General features: G+C 46.3%; 1 protein-coding gene across 2 annotated transcripts in view; it reads right to left on the bottom strand.

Annotated features, from left to right (window-relative positions):
* Positions 1–7320: 7320 nt before the first annotated feature.
* spata17 (spermatogenesis associated 17) overlaps positions 7321–17109 on the bottom strand; it is a 57201-nt gene continuing 47412 nt past the window's right edge. For both annotated transcript variants that reach the window (XM_029713863.1, XM_029713864.1), the window contains one exon: positions 7321–7563. In XM_029713863.1, coding sequence (XP_029569723.1) covers positions 7483–7563 — 81 coding nt within the window. In that variant the 3' untranslated portion in view covers positions 7321–7482. The remainder of the gene's footprint in view (positions 7564–17109) is intronic.

Below are 17109 nucleotides of genomic sequence, written 5' to 3'. Positions count from 1 at the left end.
ACGATACCGAGAACAATTCAACTGTGTATGACTTGACCTGGCTAGAACTCTGAGAAACTTACGATAGGACAGGGAGTCCTTTCAAGGTTCCTCTAATCTCGGGGGAATGGAACTGCTAGTTTGGTAATGATGAACAGTGGTGAGAACCATGGGGAAGGATACATTCTATCTACTGTTCGTGTGTATGTATGTGTGTAGGTTATCTACTGTTTGTGTGGAGGTATGTGCGTAAGTAGGGAGTGAGTGTAGGGAGTGAGTTATAAAATGGCATGTCTTTGTATTGTGGACTTTAGAACGTTCTCGTGAATAAACTGTACGAACCTTTTGCATAAGCTGAGTCTTTGCCTAATTATTATTAAACCCAGGGTCTTACAAACCTCGGGGATTGGTCAAAGCTTATTGATTGTTAGTTAATATCTTTGGGATTGAAAATTCTCTTGACAACTTAATACAGTTATTTACTCAAATTGAAAGGGTTATGGTGCAATGAATTAGAATTATAAAAAAATAATAATTCCCTTCGAATTCCATAAGAGTTACAATTAGGCACTTACAATGAGTGTACAAAACATTAAGGACACCTTCTTAATATTTAGTTATTTACTCAATTTGAAAGGGTTATGGTGCAATGAATTAGAATTATAAAACATTTTTAAAATTCCCTTTGTATTCCAGAAGAGTTAGAGGTAACAGGATTACTGTGTGAGTGCTGCTGTTCTCAGAAGGCTAGGGTGTGTGTGTGTGTGTGTGTGTGAGAGTGTGTGTGTGTGTGAGCGTGCGAGTGTGTGTGCATGTGTGGGAGTGTGTGATTGCAGAGGACGATATTGTGTGGATAATAACTTGTGCAGTGGTCAGTGGCTGGGCTACAATATGATTAGAACCAAGCCCCGAGCATGGTGGACACGTAGAGGTAGAGTTAGGAAATGGACTTAAAGTGTCACTCCGCAATGATACAGTAATACAAAATACAGATCTTCTTTTTAAACCACATGGTGTAATACTCAAACTGAGTTTTGAGAGACTACAAACAATCATAGTCAAACATGGTACAGGCGCCATCTACAACGCATGACATCATCTACACACATGCATGCATAAACAAAAATAAAACAAAGCAGATACAACTAAATAAGGCACTTACAATGAGTGTACAAAACATTAAGGACACCCTCCTAAAATTTAGTTGCCCCCCCATTCACCCTCTGAATGGCACACATTATCCATGTACCAACTGTCTCAAGGTTTAAAAATCCTTCTTTATCCTGTCTCCTCTCCTTCTTCTACACTGATTGAAGTGGATTTAAAAAGTGACATCAATAAGGGATCATAGCTTTCACCTGGATTTACCTGGTCAGTCTATGTCATGGAATGAGATGTTTTATACACTCAGTGTATTAAGAGTACACTATCGTTCAAAAGTTTGGGGTCACTTAGAAATGTCCTTGTTTTTGAAAGAAAATCACGTTTTTTGTCCATTAAAATGACATCAAATTGATCAGAAATACAGTGTAGACATTGTTAATGTTGTAAATGACTATTGTAGCTGGAAACGGCTGATTTTTTTAATGGAATATCTACATAGGCGTACAGAGGCCCATTATCAGCAACCATCACTCCTGTGTTCCAATGGCACGTTGTGTTAGCTAATCCAAGTTTATAATGTTAAAAGTCTAATTGATCATTAGAAAACCCCTTTGCAATTATGTTAGCACAGCTGAAAACTGTTGTCCTGATTAAAGAAGCAATAAAACTGGCCTTCTTTAGACAAGCATCAGCATTTGTGGGTTCGATTACAGGCTCAAAATGGCCAGAAACAAAGAACTTTCTTCTGAAACTTGTCAGTCTACTCTTGTTCTGAGAAGTGAAGGCTATTCCATGCGAGAAATTGCCAAGAAACTGAAGATCTGGTACAATGCTGTGTACTACTCCCTTCACAGAACAGCGCAAACTGGCTCTAACCAGAATAGAAAGACGAGTGGGAGGCCCCAGTGCACAACTGAGCAAGAGGACAAGTACATTAGAGTGTCTAGTTTGAGAACAGACGCCTCACAAGTCCTCAACTGGCAGCTTCATTAAATAGTACCCGCAAAACACCAGTCTCAACGTCGACTCCGGGATGCTGGCCTTCTAGGCAGAGTTCCTCTGTCCAGTGTCTGTGTTCTTTTGTCCATCTTAATATTTTATTTTTATTGGCCAGTCTGAGATATGGCTTTTTCTTTGCAACTCTGTTGACGTTGAAACTGGTGTTTTGCGGGTACTATTTAATGAAGCTGCCAGAACAAGAATAGACTGACGAGTTTCTGTAGCGGGGTGCGTAATGGGTGGCAGAGAAGTCAGGCCAGAACTGGGTAATAACCGGAGATTTATTAAGCAAAACCAACGGTATCCAGAACAACAAGATAAATGGAGACAAAAATAACCCGTCGTGCGCTCACGGGGAACGTGCACAAGCACTACAATAAACCAATAAACAATCCTACACAAAGACATGGGGGGAACAGAGGGTTAAATACACAACAAGTAATTGAGGGAATTGAAACCAGGTGTGAGGAAAAACAAGACAAAACACATGGAAAATGAAAAGTGGATCGATGATGGCTAGAAGACCGGCGACGCCGAGCGCCACCCGAACAAGGAGAGGACCCGACTTCGGCGGAAGTCGTGACAGTTTCAGAAGAAAGTTCTTTGTTTCTAGCCATTTTGAGCATGTAATCGAACCCACAAATGCTGATGCTCCAGTTACTCAAATAGTCTAAAGAAGGCCAGTTTTATTGCTTCTTTAATCAGGACAACAGTTTTCAGCTGTGCTAACATAATTGCAAAAGGGTTTTCTAATGATCAATTAGCCTTTTAAAATGATAAACTTGGATTAGCTAACACAACGTGCCATTGGAACACAGGAGTGATGGTTGCTGATAATGGGCCTCTGTATGCCTATGTAGATATTCCATTAAAAAAATCTGCCTTTTCCAGCTACAATAGTCATTTACAACATTAACAATGTCTACACTGTATTTCTGATCAAGTTGATGTTATTTTAATGGACAAAAAAATGTGCTTTTCTTTCAAAAACAAGGACATTTCTAAGTGACTCCAAACCTTTGAGCGATAGTATATGTCTGACCACACTGCTACAGGGCTGACTGGGACACTGAATGTAATACCAAACCAACAGAATAAAAACCACACAGATATACAGTATGGGCCCCATACACACTCAGGCTGTAGAACTGATCTACAACATATTTGGCACAATGATTATGATATAAATGACATTTTCATGATACAATGGAGAGTTTGTCAGCACAAAACTGTTTACCCAACCATTGGACGGAATCTCCACAATGCTTGTGTAATAACTTTTCTGCAGAAAAACGTCTGTGAATCACAACCATTGAGCCAAATGCGTTGTACATCGGTTGTACAACTCGAGTGTGAAAGGGGCCTTTGTGAGTAGATCGAGTTAGAATGAAACCACTTGCTGTCTCCTAATGATGACTGTAATTTAGCAGAAATACCACAGTGCTATCCCCTGTACAGTGAGACGAGACAGGCACACGTGCCACGACGGCCCGTGCACCAATCACACAGCAGATAGCACAGCGCCACGACAACCCACATGATGACCAATGGCGCGGCGCGACAGAGCAGAAGGCAGTAGTCACGGCGACCAGTATGTGATTGACGGGAGGGCCGATTCCCCCCCCCCCGTGTGTGAACCATGCCTGTCTGCAAGTGAGCTGCCCCGCCATACGGACATGGTTTATATGTGTGTGCATTCTGAGAATAGTTACTTAGCCACCTAGCCACATCCAAGCTGCCCAGGTGGTCAGTACAGAGACCAGTACATTAACAGAATGAGCCACAAACCTCTCTCTCTCTCTCTCACACACACACACACACACACACACACACACACACACACACACACACACACACACACACACACACACACACACACACACACACACACACACACACACACACACAGACCATCTGGTCCTCCGTTGGAGCCCCCACTAACCCCTGCCTTGCCTACCCAGCGGTGTCTGTCTGATAGGGGCCACTGATGAGCCGTGTGTGTGTGACTCTACGTGTGTGTGTGGCGCCAGCCCCCAGGCCTTCCATCACTCCCTGCTACCAGGTCTACACCAGCTGTCTGCGCTCATTTGCATTCCTCTCCCCCCCAAATAATGAAATTAGCCACAAGTTTCCTGAGGTGCTGCAAGACACAGACTTAGGTTGCGTGTGTCAGTGTGTGACGGGGTGTGTGTCTGTGTGTGTGATAGAGCGGAAGGTCAGAGGGAAGAGAGCGTTGGAAAATGCTGCTCGCACAAAAAAAAAATCAAACGCTGATAAAACCCGAAAGCAAAAAAAGAAAGAAAGAAAGTGATTTAGACTTTTTAGGTCCTTTCTTCACCCTCTTCTCTCACAGAGGTATTTTATACCATTTCAATTCCATGTCCTGCGCCAACGCATAATGTGTGTGTGTGTGTTGTATGTGTGCGTGTGTGTGTCTGGGAGGCAGGGTGCTAGCTGAGAGCTACTGTCGGTCTCTGTTTAACTCAACTCCACTGGCCCTGGACAATACGAGACTACAAAAACAAACGCAGCGAGCCAGGACGGTTTTTCACTTAGATCCTGGATCGCTGCTATTGCACTACATGATCAGAGGGGAGAAAATATGAGACTGTTGCCAAGATCAGAAGTGAGTCTGTGTATCTCACCACCGCAAACCAATGTGAGGCAGGGCATTGTGCTTCAGGACCTTGAGAGTTGTGCAGACGTTGTGTGGAGGTTATAGTTGGTTCTAAAGGAACGTCAGCATATCCTGTCCATCAATAGTGTGCTGCCAGTCAACCCACAGCACAATCGGCAGGCCGGGACAGCTGTCAATACAGCAGCTCCAGAGACAGACACCTGCCTCCGTACTCATCACCTCTCACAACAATCACCTGCCAATAGCCCTAACCGCACTGATCAACTCCCGTCATCGCTGATTCAGCTTGAAGAGGTGTGTGTGTGTGTGTGTATGGTTGAGACGCCACATGTTCTGGACTTCTGATCAGAGGGGAGACAAAAGGGACCTTTTCCTGTCTGAGGACAATGACTGTGAGAACACACACAGACACACACACACACACACACACACACAAAGGGGCATTATCATAATTGCTGCATTGAAAGCCTTTGCAGAGACACAATGGAACAGGTGAGAAATGGCGCCTCCAACTGGAAACCTTTAACATGACATGAGACCTAAATACTTTCCAACCATTATTTTCCTTGAACTGATCTCTGATGACATGACTGGATCTATGAAAGCTATGTAGTAGAACCCTGGGATTATTCGGCTCATATTAGATCAGTGGTTACTAAAACAAAGAAAGGGGAACAGAGGAACAGGGAGAAGGGAAGATGGGAGGGGAGATGACACAGGAAAGAGGGAACAGAGAAGGAACAGAGAGAAAGCAGGACAGAGGGAAGGAGGAGAGGGACGCGACGGAGGAGGATAGAGAGAGCGAGAGAGAGAGAGAGAGAGAGAGAGAGCATCGCGACGCCTGGGCTGTATCTGCATGAGAAATGTAATTACAAACGAGAGCGTGAGTGATCCTCAGCTCACCCACATCTGGTCTGGCAGCTGGCAGCCAGCTCGTCTGTGCCCGCTGCCTGGTACTACCCACCCTAATGTTTCTGTCTACACGTCCATTAAGAGACCATTACAAAACGCTCCATCTCTCCCCTCACAGTCTACCACAGACCCAAGGGACTGTGAGGGACTTGGGAGAGAGAGGAAGGAAAGGAGAAGAGAGAGAGAGAGAGAGAGAGAGAAAGAGAGAGCGAGAGGAAGGAGAAGATAGAAAGAGGAGAGAGACACTTTTAAAAACGGTCCAAAGTCATTCACATTGCTCCACACAAACATGCTAAGTGCTTTCTATGGAGACTGAGACGCTGGGACCTGAATGTTGTCTGATCAACACCCATCCATTAGCTGCTTTATAAACCAGATCTGGGTCAAATACTCGAGAAATCCGTGAGAATAATTGATGATACTCGATGGTAAGAGCGAGTCATTTTAAATGATTTCGTTTTAAGCGTTCCTCAAACCATAGCCCTAACCTTAACCCCGCTGAAACGATGCCTAAACTGTTAACCTTTGAGTTGTTTCTGTTATAAACCTGTAACCACACGGAATTAAAGGAGTCAAAAAATAGACGTTCATCCATTATACGGAAACTACGAGATCGTGTTGCCTCACCCCGTCTCAGCCTGACAACGATGTTTTCACTCCTCACCCTCTTTACCCCTCCCCTTCTCAACCCATCTCTCTCACTCCACAATCAACAGATTATCAACAGATTATCAACAGATTATCAACAGATTATTAACAGACCACAAACCACTTACAAACCCACTTTTAAAACTACCGGCTGAAATTATACAAAAGTTCTGGAGTGTCACTTTAACAAACACTTTAGAAACTGAATGTGTCCGACAGGTGAGCTTGAGACAGGCAGGTGGGGTGGTGGGCAGAAAGGGTGTGTGCATGTGTGTGGACTGGAAGGTCAGGTGTGTCAGGAACGTGTGTGTGTGTGTGTGTGTGTGTGTGTGTGTGTGTCTCTGACGTTCTCCTGCTGTGAGGCTGCAGTGTGCTGAGACAGCCCGTCACTCCCCTGTCACACCCCTGACCCCGTATCCCTACACCCCCCTCCCTGACACACACACACAGAAAATAGACCCCCCCCCCCCCCCCCCCCCAACCAGCAAGCTTGGACTACACACATGCGTGCACATCCACATATAAAGACACACATGCACACACACACACACAGTCAGCACAGGCTGAGTTATTGGGAAGTGATGGACTAGGCCAGAGCACAACAATCACTCTACTGAATCTCCAGATTACACACTGGTGCCCTGGACTCATCACCAGACAACACACACCCGCCCCAGACAGAACAAAGCACTCAGTATGAGGTGTGGAAATGAAATCAGGGAGCTATAGGCAGATGAGTTGCTCCACTCTCTCAAATTAAAGCACATTTATTTTGGGCCGCCAAGTGTGGCCCCGCTCTGTGGAAAAACGTCCGCATTAGCCTGATTCCAGGACGGGAAAAATGAGTAGAGGGATGAGGTAGTCGACTTTATGTGCTGTGTGTGTTTGTGTGTTGGGATGGCGGTTGACAGAATGAGGCGTTTCTTGGAAGAGAGAGGTGTGTGTGTGTGTGTATAAAATGCATGGTATTATGAAACACTATCATTAGGTTAAGTTGAACTTGAACATAGGTAGAAGAAAATGCTCATCATCACATTATGTAAATTTCTTGTGATCGTGAATTTAATTCATTTTGTGAATTTCCGTCCAGATACAGTAAGACATACAAACAAAAAGGGATACAAAGTAATGCGGTTACCAATACAAGTCCACACTTCTCAGTGTGATAATGTAGAGTTGAGTTTTCTTACTGAACGATAGTTTCATACAATCTTCCCAGCGTTGGAGTAGAGGCGTCCAAACTTATCAAACACATGACAAGTGGTGAAGACTGTCTTGAATGGCTAGAGAGAGAGAGAGAGAGAGAGAGAGAGAGAGAGAGAGAGAGAGAGAGAGAGAGAGAGGAAACACACAAAGTTACTCACTTCCGGTTTTAGCTGTCGTCATCGAGGAGTAGCTATGAGAGATGTCAAAGTGGGAAATAACATAAATCTGTCATTATTCAGAAACATATTCAATGAAGCATTAAGTCCCCATAGAGCATGTTCTCCTCATAAAGCCTGTGTGTGTTCCTGTGTGTGTGTGTCTTCGGCAGTGAATGCTCTTTTCATGAGTGATTGTGACAGGCCTGTCATCGGCCCCCCAAGCCTCTCACAGAGGGCATGGACGTACTGCTACAACACCCCAACAACCCAACACAGAACACAATAACTACACACACAGACTCAGGAAAATAACTTCATGCACACACAGATACAGGGTTGGGGAGTAACGGATTCCATGGAATCCGTGAAATGTAACAGATTACAAAAAAAACATAACTAGAATCTGTTACGTTACCAGCACAAATATTGTAATCAGATTACAAATACTTTTGAAAAACTAGATGATTACTTTGACGATTACTTTGAAATGATTTTAAGCTGCCTGTCATTGTTTTTGCGACCTGTGGACAGCCAGTGAAAAATGTGCTCTTGCAACAGCTGCATAGTACAGATCCCAGCCTATGGAATAAATGTTTGAGGGAGTTCCTCCCTTCTAAACTCTTCAGTGGTATTGTCCTCCATAATGTCAACAACAAGTTTCATTTAAGACGGCCACGAGTGGGGCTTTTGTTGCTCAATCTCATTCGTGCTGATAATTTTTTTTCTTCTATAGGCCTAACGGACACATGCTCAAACTCGCACACTTTTGCTAGACTTCAACAGCTTATCGAGACAAAGTGTCACCAAACAAAAAGGTAAACAATAGGCCTATTGTAAATGCAGCATATGACATGCATTCTTCACATACGGCAGTTTTCGGTACACTTTTAGAAAAAGAAGGTGCTATCTAGAACATACTGTCAAAGGGTTCTTCAGCTGTCCCCATAGGAGAACCCTCTGAAGAACCCTTTTTGGTTCAGGTAGAATCCCTTCCACAGAGGGTTCTATATGGAACCCAAAAAGGATTCTACCTGGGACCAAAAAGGGGTTCTCCTATGGGGACAGCCGAAGAACCCTTTTGGAACCCTTTTTTCTAAGAGTGTAGTGTCACGCTCTGACCTAGGAGAGCTGTGTTTTCTCTGTTTAGTTAGGTCAGGGTGTGATAGGTGGGTGGGCATTCTATGTTTTTGTTTTCTATGTTTTGGCCAGGTATGGTTTCCAATCAGAGGCAGCTGTCTATCGTTGTCTCTGATTGGAAGCCATACTTAGGCAGCCTGTTTTCCTGTGTTGGTAGTTGTTTTCCGTTTTGTAAGTATACCTGACGGAACTGTTGGCTGTCGTTTTGTTGTTTTTGTTTAGTGTTTTCATTAAAGTAAAGTATAAGCACTCTACACGCTGCGCCTTGGTCCCCTTTATACGACCCTCGTTACAGAACTACCCACCATGCTTGGATCAAGCGGCGTGCCCAGGCAGAAATGGACACCTGGTCACATAAGGAGTGGACGGAAAGGAGAAAATGGACTTGGGGCCAGGTAATAGAGAGATATTGGAGCCTACCGGGGAAGAACGAGAGGCAGCCCCCAAATTTTATTTGGGGGGGGGGCACACGGGTAGTTTGGCTGGGCCAGGGGTGAGACCTGAGCCAACTCCCCGTGCTTATTGTGGTGAGCATGTGCCTGCCTCTCGCACTCTCTCTCCAGTGCACCTCCATAGCCCAGTACGTCCTGTGCCTGCTCCTCGCGCTCTCCCTCCAGTGCGCCTCCATAGCCCAGTACGTCCTGTGCCTGCTCCTCGCGCTCTCCCTCCAGTGCGCCTCCATAGCCCAGTACGTCCTGTGCCTGCTCCTCGCGCTCTCCCTCCAGTGCGCCTCCATAGTCCAGTAAGTCCTGTGCCTGCTCCTCGCACTCTCCCTCCATAGTCCAGTACGTCCTGTGCCTGCTCCTCGCACTCTCCCTCCAGTGCGCATCCATAACCCAGTAAGGCCGGTGCCTGCTTTGAGCACTCGGCCCTCAGTGCGTCTCCCCAGTCCGGTGAGACCTGTTCCAGCTCCACGAATAAAGCCTCCAGTGATAATCGATGGTCTGAAGCCTGTAGAGATGATCCATGGCACGAAGCCTCTAGTGATGATCCATGGCCCGGAGCCTGTAGGGATATTCCATGGCACAAAGCCTCCAGAGGTAATCCATGGCCTGGAGCTTGAAGAGATAATCCTTGGCAAAAAGCCTGTAGGGATTATAAATGGTCCGGAGCCTGTAGGGATAATCCATGGCACGAAGCCTGTAGGAATAATCCATGGCCCGGCACCTGTAGAGATAATCCAGGGTACGAAGCCTCCAGTGATGATCCATGGCGCGGAACCGGTAGAGATGATCCATGGCATGGAGCCAGCAGCAACGGTCACTAGTCCGGAACCTATAATGACACTTCCCAGTCCGGAGCCTCCGGCTATGCTCCTCAGTCCGGAGCCCCCGGCGACGCTCCTCAGCACGGAGCCCCCGGCGACGCTCCTCAGCACGGAGCCTCCGGCGACGCTCCTCAGCACGGAGCCCCCGGCGACGCTCCTCAGCACGGAGCCCCCGGCGACGCTCCTCAGCACGGAGCCTCCAGCGACGCTCCCCAGTCCGGAGCCTCCAGCGATGCTCCCCAGTCCGGAGCCTTCAGCGACGGTCCGCAACCTGGAGTCTTCAGAGACGGTCTGCAGCCCGAGTCTTCAGAGACGGTCTGCAGTCCCGAGTCTTCAGAGACGGTCTGCAGTCCCGAGTCTTCAGAGACGGTCTGCAGTCCCGAGTCTTCAGAGACGGTCTGCAGTCCCGAGTCTTCAGAGACGGTCTGCAGCCCCGAGTCTTCAGAGACGGTCTGCAGCCCCGAGTCTTCATTGACGGTCTGCAGCCCAGAGTCTGCAACGGTGGTCTGCAGCCCAGAGTCTTCAGCGGCGGCTTTCAGCTCAGAGTCTTCAGTGGCGGTTGGCGTTTCAGAGCCTCCGGCGATGACCCACGGTCTGGTTCCTCCGGACACAAAGAAGCGGGGGGATCAGTGGGCGGGGGGGGGGGGGGGGGGGGGGTGCTACGCCCGGAACCAGAGCCGCCGCCAAATATGGATGCCCACCCGGACCGTCCGCACCTTTGGGGGGGGCTACTGTCACGCTCTGACCTAGGAGAGCTGTGTTTTCTCTGTTTAGTTAGGTCAGGGTGTGATAGTTGGGTGGGCATTCTATGTTTTTGTTTTCTATGTTTTGGCCAGGTATGGTTTCCAATCAGAGGCAGCTGTCTATCGTTGTCTCTGGTTGGAAGCCATACTTAGGCAGCCTGTTTTCCTGTGTTGGTAGTTGTTTTCCGTTTTGTAAGTATACCTGACGGAACTGTTGGCTGTCGTTTTGTTGTTTTTGTTTAGTGTTTTCATTAAAGTAAAGTATGAGCACTCTACATGCTGCGCCTTGGTCCCCTTTATACGACCCTCGTTACATGTAGTGCTCAAGCATGCCATTCCATGAGAGCAGCATAAACAACAGAGGAGGCTGATACGCTCTTAGCTTTTGGGTTATGCTCATGTAAAACAATTTGGATAATCTATATTTCCAAATTTACAAGTTCTGTTCTTGAAGACCAAGGGGTATAAAATCAATCGGAATGACTGGAAATCTGACACACTTTGGTTTTGAATGTAAAGAAAGTATTTGTCCTCAGGCCTGGAGGGAAGCCAAAGTCATTCCAGTGCAATGGTATTTATCTAGAAACAAATGAACAACAGACTTTCAGAGAAGGGCATTCAACATGTACTGCACTGAGACAATTGACTGATGACTGGTTGAAATAAATTGACAACATGAAGATTGTGAGAGCTGCACTGTTATAGATCAGCCTGTGTGTCCATGTATGCTGATGATTCAACCACAGCTAGTGAAATCACTGCAACCCCAATCAAAGAGCTGCAGTCAGTACTAAACTGGTCCTGAACATCTCTAAAACTAAGAGCATTGTATTTGGTATAAATCATTCCCTAAGTTCTAGACCTCAGCTGAATCTGGTAATGAATGGTGTGGCTGTTGAACAAGTTGAGGAGACTAAATGACTTGGCGTTACCTTAGATTGTAAACTGTGATGGTCAAAATATACTGAACGGTTGTAAAGATGGGGAGAGGTCTGTCGGTAATAAAGAGACGTTCTGCTTTTTTGACACCACACTCCAGAAAGCAAGTCCTGCAGGCTCTAGTTCGATCTTATCTTGATTATTGTCCAGTCATGTGGTCAAGTGCCGCAAAGGACCTAGTTAAGCTGCAGCTGGCCCAGAACAGAGCGGCACGTCTTGCTCTAAATTGTAATCAGAAGACTAATATCAATACTATGCATGCCAGTCTCTCTTGGTTAAGAGCTTCTTGTTTTCTTAAGAAACATTAACCTGTTGGAAATTCCAAATGGATTGCATCAAGAAAACACAGTATTATTCAGAGCCATGAGGAAACAGCAAACTTGGTTTCAAAAAACAAATAAAGCAACACCTCACGGCACAACAACTCTCCAACCCCTGACCTATTTGTTGTGTGTACTGACATGTATGTGGAACTGATAGATGTACGCACGCACGCGCGCACGCACACACACACTACCTGTTAATGTTTTTAAATGTACATAAATTGTATAAAGTCTTTTGTCTGTAATGTATTTTCGTTATGTGTCAGACCCCGGTAAGACTAGCTGTGGCTAATGGAGATCCTAATAAATCTAAATCAAATATAGCCTAATTGTATCTTTATATGTAGTAGAAAGCGATGGGTTAGAAGAAGCCTACATAACCAACCCATAAAGTAAAATGTAACATCCATATATGACCAGCTATGTAAACTTTCACATTGATTTATCCTGAAATAGATGTTGTTCAATTGGTAACATACATTTTTGTCTTCTTCTAATGCCTCTTAAGGGGAAAGTCATCTAAAAGTTACTGAAAGTAATTCAATTACGTTACTGAGCTTGGGTAATCCAAAAGTTACATTACTGATTACGATTTTGGACAGGTAACTAGTAACTGTAATGGATTACATTTAGAAAGTAATCTACCCAACCCAACCCTGCACACACAGACACTCACGCATACACATATACAGACATACACCGATACAATCAGTCTCTTGCTCTCTACATCTCTCTGACCATGCGACCGCGTGTTCCTGTAGGAGCAGAACCGTAACATGGCCGTAACCTCTGGCGGTCGATGGCGCTATGGTCGGTGAGGAACGGTAGCAGAGTGGAGCGGCTGCTGAAACTAACCGGGCCCTTAATCACGGCTGTAACGGGCGAATTACCGGCAGCGGCAGCCCGCTAATGATGAATGCAGAGTCTCCGCTCAAACCCTGACCTCCTTTTCTGCTGCGCTGCAGAAAAGGCTGCCGGGGTATTTATAGCTGGGCCTGAGCCCACTTTATAACTGGCCTACATGCTAGGGAACGCCACACCACCAGGTAAGTGTGTATGTGTAGTTGTACGTGTCTGTAGGTGACTGTGAGAGAGTGTGTGTAGGTATATGTATATATAAATATATATATGTATGTGAGTTCCTGTGTAGTGACTGCATGTGTGTGTGTGTGTGGTCTGATGTCCATGCCTTCCCCCGCCTCCACACACACCAGAGAGTGACCTGGTGTGAACTCTGACCCCTCGTCCAGGCCCTGTGATTACCCAGCAACCTTTGCAGCGCGGCAGCGGCCACAACCCAGAACAAAGTGGCGCCTCGGAATTAGAGCTGGCCGCTAAGGGAAGGAGGGAGAGAGGGAGGGAGAGAGAGAGAGAGAGAGAGAGAGAGAGAGAGAGAGAGAGAGAGAGAGAGAGAGGGAGGGAGGGAGGGAGGGAAGGGGTTTAGTTATTTATTTCTATATGTAGTTAGTAGAAGTTGAGGAAGGACAAACTAATGTCAGAGACTGGGGCGCTGTGTACTTCCTGCTCTCGGGGTAAACATGTGATCGCCCTGTCACTCACACTCCATCGCCATGACAATCATCGCCATGCCGACCGACGCCTGGGGGGCGGGGACAAGCCTGTCCTTGTAAACAGGAGCCCCCCTCCGCACACTGACACTAACGACGGAAGAGCAGTGCGCACACATGTGCACGCGCGCACACACACACACACGCGCGCGCATGCTGTCACCACCAAATACACATATCCTCTGCAAACTGATCATACAGTTAAAACATCTAAGACAGCTCTCTCAGTCAAAATCCATTAGAGATCAGAAACCCATCCAAGTCTTGGCTAGTAGCATGATGTGATCTTTGACTAACTTAGGGCTCTGAAAGGTCAATCACTAGATTACTAAGTGGATTTTGTTCCCGTTACTTGTGATGTGTGAAGCTGACCAAAGTGGCCATGTTGGTGTCACTATGGTGAGTTAATGTGTTTAATGTGCGTGTGGATGGAGTGCAGAATACGGCAGGTCAGTGTGTGTGGAGATATGTGCCATGTGGATGGAGTGCAGAATACGGCAGGTCAGTGTGTGTGGAGATATGTGTCATGTGGATGGAGTGCAGAATACGGCAGGTCAGTGTGTGTGGAGATATGTGTCATGTGGATGGAGTGCAGAATACGGCAGGTCAGTGTGTGTGGAGATATGTGCCATGTGGATGGAGTGCAGAATACGGCAGGTCAGTGTGTGTGGAGATATGTGTCATGTGGATGGAGTGCAGAATACGGCAGGTCAGTGTGTGTGGAGATATGTGTCATGTGGATGGAGTGCAGAATACGGCAGGTCAGTGTGTGTGGAGATATGTGCCATGTGGATGGAGTGCAGAATACGGCAGGTCAGTGTGTGTGGAGATATATGCCATGTGGATGGAGTGCAGAATACGGAAGGTCAGTGTGTGTGGAGATATGTGCCATGTGGATGGAGTGCAGAATACGGCAGGTCAGTGTGTGTGGAGATATGTGCCATGTGGATGGAGTGCAGAATACGGAAGGTCAGTGTGTGTGGAGATATGTGCCATGTGGACGGAGTGCAGAATATGGCAGGTCAGTGTGTGTGGAGATATGTGCCATGTGGATGGAGTGCAGAATACGGCAGGTCAGTGTGTGTGGAGATATGTGTCATGTGGATGCGTGTGTGTCGGTGGAGAGTGTGTGTCAGTGCGTGTGCGTGGCTCCATCTCTCTGTGGTGTGGTAACCAGTGGGTAGTAGGCAGGGACTTGTCAGGCTGAGGCAGAGAGGACCATGACTGGAGCTTCGTGTGACAGCTTCCTTTGCACCCGGGTACCCCGATCCCACACACACACACACACACACACACACACACACACACACACACACACACACACCACCAGAGCTGTGAAAGCAGGAAGAGAGACACAGCAACGCTCCTGGAACGCAACACAAACATAGAGGGAGGGGGTCAAAGTGTCATATCAATTTGTGGCTGTGGTGGCATTTCTTGAAGAGGCTAACCACTGTCACTTCAGTTTAGTTTAGCTTGACACCGTCTGTCTGTCCAGCAGAAGAACTGACCGCACACTGGAACACAGCACAGCTGATAAATCACTACCACAAAAGGCTTTAGTATACGGCTTTTACTTGTATCTGGGTTGGGGTCAATTCCATCCTCAATTCAAGGATAAAACACTTAAATGTTCATTGAAAATGAATGACAGTTATCCTGAATTGGATTTCGATTCAACTCTTCAAGTGACGGAATTTCAGTCATCTTGTCATTCACTGCCTGTATGTCTCTGTGCTGTTTCGGTTTGGCATAGGATACGTGGTGTAGCCTAATGAGGGCTAAATGCTAATACCATGGTAACAGCATATTTTGAAATGATGAATAATGATTATTTATTGTTTTTCAAAGGACTTTACGTTCTTTTGAGCCTGAGGTAAAGCCCTGACGTACTGGAATGGAAACCCCATAGGTTTAGGTCACCTCATCAGTCCAGAGCACTTTAACCAGACCCCTCCATTAACACCCGAGATATTGTTACCTCCTGGGACCAGTGCTCTAACCAAGCATTTATCCTCTCTTTCACTCTCCCCCTCCTCTCTCCCTCCCTAGCTCGCTCCCCCTCCTCTCTCCCTCCAACTCAATGAAAAAAGACAGGGGAAAAAATATGAGATTGATTTATTTGCTTCAGTGTTCTTTGGGTTGAAGTTTTTTTTTCCTCTCTCTCTCTCTCTCTCTCTCTCTCTCCCTTTCCACAAACTGAAACCAATTAGTGGGTCTAGCACTTGTAGTGTGGAATGTAGGTCGACCGAGGAGTAATAAAAAACTATTGACTTTCGGTGACTGTAAGCGGCGTGAAAGGGGTGCCGCGGCCTTGTCCAACATGAAAAGAGCTCCATTAATTTCACTTATTTCACGAAGGGCCCTGTCAAGTCCTAATGCGTCCCGCACACTTCTACCATTCAGACACCCCGACACCGGCCCCGGCCCAGCCAAAATGAGTTACTTTACTTCAACCACTCAGAGAGAGAGAGAGAGAGAGAGAGAGAGGGAGAGAGGGAGAGAGAGAGAGGGAGAGTTGACAGAGTAATTTCTAATTTCCTGGTTGAGGCTGGAACTGAGGCCTTTCATACATGGCTAATTCTGCCTCAACCTCTCGCTCTTCATCCCTCTCTTGTCTCTCCCTTTCCCTCTCTCTCTTTCTCTCTCTGTTTGATTGTCAAGCATGTCCAGGACACTGTGACGCCAACGTGACACAATACAGAAAAGACGACACATTCTTTTGAGTATAACGCACGGGGCGTTCTCAGAACATTTCTCCTTTAAGAGGGGCCTCCGTGACACAACACACCACTCGTATCAACCACAGAATGTTGAGAGGCCTTAAAACAAAATTAACGCCTGGACGGAAAAACAGATCATCAAGTTCAGTTCAGTGCATGACAATGGTTCCTATGTGGCCATCAAATGTGTTCAGTGTATATGACTAAAATACAGGTCGTTCTACCAAAACCAACCAGCTCCAGATGAAGGTTGCTCTTGAGGTAAATGGCTGATTTAATTAGGTTATCATGGACATGTGCTAATCTAGCCTTGGATATAGCTAAGGCTCATTTAACAAAGTTCTCAGAGTGTGTAGTTCAGAGGGCTGTAATCCAAGGTTCATCTATATCTCATATCCTAGTCCCTGATTAACTAAACCTGAATTAGGCCTTTCCCTGGATCTACAACTATCTAATCCGAGGCTGGGAGAGTGGGACGTCATTTCAGGGAAATGAGTCTATTTCACTGGCTTTAGCAAGTGTGTGTGTGTGTGTGTGTGTGTGTGTGTGTGTGGAGGAGGGTAGAGGCTATCTGCAGACAGAAACTAATCAGTGTGTATGAGATAAGAAAGCAGCCTTTATGGTGCATGGTAATCAGGCCTAACCCTGCCACGGCTATGCATAATCACTCACACGCATTCACATGATTGATGAAATATGCGTTTGTGAAATCCGAGCTGCCTTTGTTATCATCCTGTATTTTTCTCTCTTTTTTTCTCTCTCCCT

This window comes from Salmo trutta, chromosome 25 (assembly GCF_901001165.1).
Source record: "Salmo trutta chromosome 25, fSalTru1.1, whole genome shotgun sequence".
NCBI classification, from domain to species: Eukaryota; Metazoa; Chordata; class Actinopteri; order Salmoniformes; family Salmonidae; genus Salmo; species Salmo trutta.
Note: the sequence above shows the minus strand (reverse complement) of the source record. Positions and strands in the feature narration are given on the sequence as shown.